General features: G+C 41.9%; 2 protein-coding genes across 2 annotated transcripts; both read left to right on the top strand.

Moving 5' to 3' along the window:
• The first annotated feature begins 2,102 nt into the window (after window positions 1–2,102).
• LOC148563901 (uncharacterized) lies at window positions 2,103–4,034 on the top strand. The gene is made up of 4 exons (XM_088486976.1): window positions 2,103–2,981; window positions 3,065–3,132; window positions 3,312–3,903; window positions 3,985–4,034. The coding sequence occupies exons 1-4, from the start codon at window positions 2,135–2,137 to the stop codon at window positions 4,032–4,034; spliced, it is 1,557 nt and encodes a 518-aa protein (XP_088343102.1). The 5' UTR covers window positions 2,103–2,134.
• Window positions 4,035–4,103: 69 nt separating this feature from the next.
• LOC107641833 (uncharacterized) lies at window positions 4,104–4,841 on the top strand. Its single transcript, XM_016345269.3, has 2 exons — window positions 4,104–4,586; window positions 4,665–4,841. Exons 1-2 carry the CDS (start codon window positions 4,194–4,196, stop codon window positions 4,839–4,841), a joined length of 570 nt encoding a protein of 189 aa, XP_016200755.2. The 5' UTR covers window positions 4,104–4,193.
• The last annotated feature ends 1,024 nt before the right edge of the window (window positions 4,842–5,865 follow it).

Raw genomic sequence — 5,865 nt, 5'->3', positions numbered from 1 at the left:
GCGTATCATCCATAGAGGCTTGGTTGGAAGAAAAAGAAGGATTGTGAGGGTAGTGATGTTGAAGTGGTAGTGGTTCCATGGGTGCTTGTTCATAATGTTTATAAGTGTGTGCATATGGAGGATATGGATTGGGATTGTGTGGAGGTGATTGATGGAAATAGGATGTGGATTGGGAGCATGGTGGTTGGAATGATGGTGTTTGAGGACTATGTTGAGAGTATGGTGCATGGAATAATGGTGTTTGAGTGGCATAATCATGATAAGAACCATTGATGAGCGGATAATTTATACGCTTTTTGGCATTGTTTTTAGGTAGTTTTTAGCATGTTTTAGTTACTTTTTATTATATTGTTATTAGTTTTTATGCAAAAATCACATTTCTGGACTTTACTATGAGTTTTTTTTAACAAAAGAGCTCAACACAATAATGTGGAGCGACAATCAAACCAATCCTACAACATAAATAAGTAGATAAAAAGCTTCCTTTATGTCATCTCCGGCATAGCCATCAACAACAAAAAGGATCTAGACTACTCCATTTTCTAACGTTGTTTAAAGATTGCTGAAACACCTCCTCTGCACTCCCTTCCTTGTTATTGAAAATCCGTCTGTTTCTCTCTAGCCAAATGTTCCAAATAACCGAGAAGAAGCACATAAGCCACCTGTTACGCTCTATCTTCCTGTTGGCAGCACCTGTCCAACTCTCATAGTGTTCTTTTAGGGAGCCCGGAAAAGACCACGATCTCTGAAATTCAGATAGCCATAGACACCACACTTGCCAAGTAAACTCACAACCCAGGAACAAATGATGAATATGTTCAACTTCTGTATTACACAATCCGCACATGTTATCACCTTGACTCATAATACCCAATCTAGCCAGTCTTTCTTTAGTATTCACTCTTCTTATCAGAGTAAACCAGATAAATAACTCCACTTGTGGCGGCACTAAACCATTCCATAAGGTTCTTGTGAAGCTGTAGCTAGTTATGTCCTCCGAGAGAGATTCTGACTGTACTACCTGCACAAAAGAGTTAGTTGAGTACATACCTTGTCAAATTTCCAATAAATTCTATCTGGCTTATCATGTGCTAGCTTTACAGGTCGTAAAGTCGAGTAAATACCCATAGTAGTCCCTGAGATTCACGCAATTACTCATAGTAATCCCTAAGATTTCGAATTCCCTATTGTAGTCCTTCAGATAGAGCTCCGAGCACTCAAACTAGTCCCTGGCCATATTTCAGGTGATGACTCATCACCGGAACGCTGACGTGTCCTAAGATTGCCACGTGGGACATGTCCAAAATGACGTCATTTTGGGTTTGGCGCCCTTGAAAGCCAAAAACGACGCCGTATAGTTGTTACTTAATATGAAAAACAGTTTTCTCCACCAACATAAACACTTCGTCTCTTCTTCTTCCACCTTCTGAGTTCTTCTTCATCTCCCCAACAATGGCGTAGCCGTAGGGTTGTATGTGCTGGGTTAACAAAAATTTGAGAGAAGAAGTTATCTTATCAGAAGTTGTTGTTGCTCTTCCCTTCCCTTCGTTCACCACAAAGACGAGGTTCTGACGTTGTGATCGGACTCAAGGTAACCTTTTTTTTTTAAGTTTGCATTTTGAATACAGTGTTGTTTGATGATAGCATTGGTCAGTGTTGTTGAGGTTCTGGAGTTTTGGTGTCATTGTAGTGTCTAGGGTTTGAATGTTGGTTGGGGTTTGTGGGGTTGCTATAATACCAATGAAACAGGGAAGAAACAGGGATTAGTATGGAGGTTTGAAAAAAAAAGTTTTCTTGTGGTGATTATTTTTCCTTTTTAATGCATGAATAGGCTTTCAAATTCTCCCTATGTATTGTAAAAATTTTAAATTTCTTGCAGATGGAGGAGAAGTTGGACATCATGTTTCATCATGGGGGTGACTTCAAAAAAAATGCAGAAGGAATTATGATATATTCTTCGGATAATAAGGCCTGTTTAGGTGATTTAGACACTGATACTCTGGATGTGTTCTACATAAGGAACTACCATAGGGAGCTTGGGTACAATGTCATTAAACAGTGCTGGTGGCATGTTCCTGGAAAATGTTTGGAGAAGGGGTTGAGAAATGTAAACAGTGACAAAGAGATAAGAGAGATGGTGAATTGTGCTAGGACAAATGAGGGATTGATTGATATATATTTCGAGCATACAGTGTCAGTGCCGGAGGTGTTAGAGGGAGATAACACAGTTGTGTACTTGGATGATCATGGTGGAGAGGGATGTAATGCAGGTAAAGATACCGATGTGAGTCCCCCAGTTACAGAGACTCATGCAATCATAGTTGCTCCTCCTATCCCTAAGGTTGTACCCAACACTTCTTGCAAATCCAGTCCAAAAAAAAAAAACAGAACATCTCCACGGCAATCACAACCATCACACTCCAAAACTGCCAATCCTTCCAAGACAACCAAACCTGTGAAGAAGAACAACTCCCCAAAAGTCACCAAGCCCACCAAGCCCACCAAGCTCACGAAGCCCACCCAGCTCACCAAGCCCACCAAAATCAGCCAGCCCACGAAATCCAGTCAGAACACCAAATCAGATAGGAGCAAGAAGCAGAAACTATCCAAGAGACCAAGTATTTCCAGGAGACCCTGCACACGGTCTGCTGCTAGAGGATTTACTAGCAAAGTGTTTAACAATGAAGTTCCATTTGATGTATCTTCTGATTCCTCTGATAGTGAAGAGGATAGCATGTTCAAGCCAGGTCCGGATGAGGGTAGTTCCTCTGAATCTGAGGCTACAGGGAATGATCCTAAAACTGGGAGTAGGATTAGGAGAAACATGATACATGCTACGGTGGGTAAGAGAAATATTAGTCCACTAGGTAAAGGGAAGGAGAAGATATTACATGAAGACGATGGTTTGGTTGAGGAGGTGAGCGACGCTGAGGTTGACCTTGGGTTTGTGGGTTGTGTTCATGAAGGGATAGAGTATGATGGTTATTTATTTTATTAAGAATTTTGCTGTTTTGCTTATCTGCATAGACTGTGAGATGATTGGATCTTCATGGTTACTTATTAGGTGTGCTGTTATGCTTGCTTGAAGAATTGTGCTTTCATTATGCTTGTAGTGCATCTTATAGAGAACTTGTAATTACTGGTTTTGTCATTAATCGAGCTGTTCTATTAAACGTTAGGGACCTTTATGGGTCACGACCATCAATTATAGGGACTATTATGGGGATGTTAATTAAATGTTAGGGACTATTATGTGTAACAATTATAATGTTAGGGACGATTATGTGTCTAACATTTACTGAATCTGGCAGGGACTGATATCAGCAGTGAAGGCGGTGATGCCTGATGTGCATCATCGTTTCTGCGTCTGGCATTTATGGAAAAATTTCAACAAGAACTGGAAGGACTTACAGCTAAGGGGACTTTTGTGGGAATGTGCAAGGGCAACAACATACCAAGAATTCAGGGATGGAATGGAGAAGATCAAACGGTTAAATGAGGATGCCTGGGCATACTTAGAGAAGTGGCCAATGGATGCTTGGACCAGAAGCTTATTTAGCCATAAGCCGAAATTGGATAGCATCTGTAACAACGCCTGCGAAGTGTTCAATGCTAAGATCAAGGATGCACGAGCCAAACCCATCATAACATTGCTGGAGGAGGTAAGGATGTTTGTTATGCGAACCATAGCGAAAAACAAGGTGAAGCTGCAGAATCACACTGGGAAGCTCACACCTGTTATAAAGAGCAGGCTGGAAAAGGTGAGGAAAGAATCCAAACATTGGAAGCCTATTTGGACTGGGGATAACGGATACGAAAAATTTGAGGTGCACGGACATCCAACCAACCATGTTGTGGACATAGGAAAGAGACTGTGCACATGCCAATTTTGGATGCTAACGGGTAAGTTAATTGTGTTTATGCATTTTACTTTCCTCAGCCATAACTATTATCATGGTTCCTCTCACTGTTTGGCACCTGCAGGTATCCCGTGTGTGCACGCTTGTGCTACCCTGTCTCGTGTGAACAAATAGCCAGAAGACTTCTGTCACAGATGGCTGACCATGGACTCATACAAGGAAACTTATAACCACCACATTAATCCAATTCCGGGTCAACCACTGTGGGAAAAAGCAGAGGACTGTAACAGGCCACATGCCCCTAAAATCAAGACAAAACCTGGAAAACTAAAGATGAAGCGGAGGATGGATGCGGACGAGAATAGTGCTTCTGGAACTAAGAAGCCTAAAGTTGACCCAAAACTCTCAGGCAACACTGCAGATGGTGTACACTTAAAGAGACAGCTGGGTGCATTTACATGCAGTTACTGTGGTGATAAGGGGCATACAAAGAGAGGCTGCAAAAAGAAAAAAGATGCTGATGCTGCTACTGCTGCTGCTGCAGCAGCAGCCGCTGCCGCTGCCGCCAAGGCATCTGAGAAGAAGAAAAATGATGAAGTTCATACTGTGCCTGAGAAGCCGGTTCATCAGCCCCAAGACGTGTCTGGCCAAGCAGATTTGGGAAGCAATCCCCAGGAGATCGAATTAACTCAGCCTTCTGCTTCTGAGCAAGAGGATTCTGAAAAGGTAACTAAAATTTTACATTTGAGTATGTTGTTATTTCCATGCATAAATAGTAGTTAATGCTACTTATTTCTCCTATAGGATCCTGCACCAAAAAGACCTTCCAAGCTGTCACCACGAAGACGATCCTCTAATCAGCCAACCGCACCAACAGTGAATCCCTTGCAGGGTGCATTTTCAGCAACATCTTCAAAGTTTGCCAACTTGATGCAGTTCATCCCAACGCCAGGATTTAGGCCTCCAAGAAAGAAGAATTGAATACTAGATATATGTACTTAGGAGTTTCTGTTTTGTGTTTTGTTATTAGTATTTTCCATCGTATAATGACTAGAGGGTAAACTGTGATGCAAAGGCCTTTTTGGTATGCCTTGGCCTTGCCTTTGATGAAACTACTGATAGCAGCAACATGGTTTCTAGGCTGCCTTTTACAGTCAACTTTTATTGTTTCTTGATAGACAATGGAATTTATGTTAATATGCTATGCTATGTGCTTTACCATTCAAGAAGCAGTTTCTTTATTTTTTTCATACACAATGGAATTTAAATTAACAAAAACACTTTTCATTCCATCAAGAAGCAGATTTTTACAAATGTTGATAACAAGGAACCCAAAACCACCAATTCATTCATCATTTACAATACAGGATCACCAACAACACTGTCAATACACACACACCTAACACTAACAACTGGGTCATCACTTTTTGCATCTGGACATCCTCCTCCAACCTTCGAAGCCTCCAATCAACGTTGATCTTCACTTCATCACCACACGATTCTGACTTTTCAACCTGTTCCTCATTCACAGAATCTGCCCACACAAAAAGCCCGCACCATCTCTTCCCACTTGTCTGCAACCAATAAAGGATCAAAGTTTGGAGAGGAACAGCACAAGAACAGTCAGGGGAGGCATAACAACACAAGAACAGTCAGGGGAGGAGAATAACAGCAACAAAAGTGATTACTCTAACCTACATTATAATTGGGGCAGCCATAGAACGGTTTGTTCGGATTCGAATCTGTGCCAGACCATCTGAGAACTGGCCTACAACCACAGCCGCACCATTCTGGCGGTGCCGATCTTCTGCTCTTCGTTTGCTTTCTACTCCGATTCCAGCTAGATGGGGAACGAACAGAGCTTCCACCTCCAGTGCTACCTCCACCAATCATCGACATCAGTAGCAGCTCCGGATGAGAGTGCATGAACAGGAACAAGTGTATGGAAGAGGAAGAAGAAGAGGTGAACAAGACGAAGAGGGGAGGTGTATAAGAATTTGGGGAT

This window comes from Arachis ipaensis, chromosome B5, assembly GCF_059453495.1.
Source record: "Arachis ipaensis isolate K30076 ecotype BB chromosome B5, ASM5945349v1, whole genome shotgun sequence".
Classification (NCBI taxonomy): domain Eukaryota; kingdom Viridiplantae; phylum Streptophyta; class Magnoliopsida; order Fabales; family Fabaceae; genus Arachis; species Arachis ipaensis.
Note: the sequence above shows the minus strand (reverse complement) of the source record. Positions and strands in the feature narration are given on the sequence as shown.

Bases quoted from the DNA above. Each gene is read 5' to 3' on its own strand.
- LOC148563901 (XM_088486976.1), top strand. From the start codon at position 2,135: ATGGTGAATTGTGCTAGGACAAATGAGGGATTGATTGATATATATTTC. The intron at 2,982-3,064 runs GTTATTTATTTT...GTTACTTATTAG, and splicing joins TGAAGGGATAGAGTATGATG to GTGTGCTGTTATGCTTGCTT. The intron at 3,133-3,311 runs GTAATTACTGGT...TGAATCTGGCAG, and splicing joins GTGCATCTTATAGAGAACTT to GGACTGATATCAGCAGTGAA.
- LOC107641833 (XM_016345269.3), top strand. From the start codon at position 4,194: ATGAAGCGGAGGATGGATGCGGACGAGAATAGTGCTTCTGGAACTAAG. The intron at 4,587-4,664 runs GTAACTAAAATT...TTTCTCCTATAG, and splicing joins AGCAAGAGGATTCTGAAAAG to GATCCTGCACCAAAAAGACC.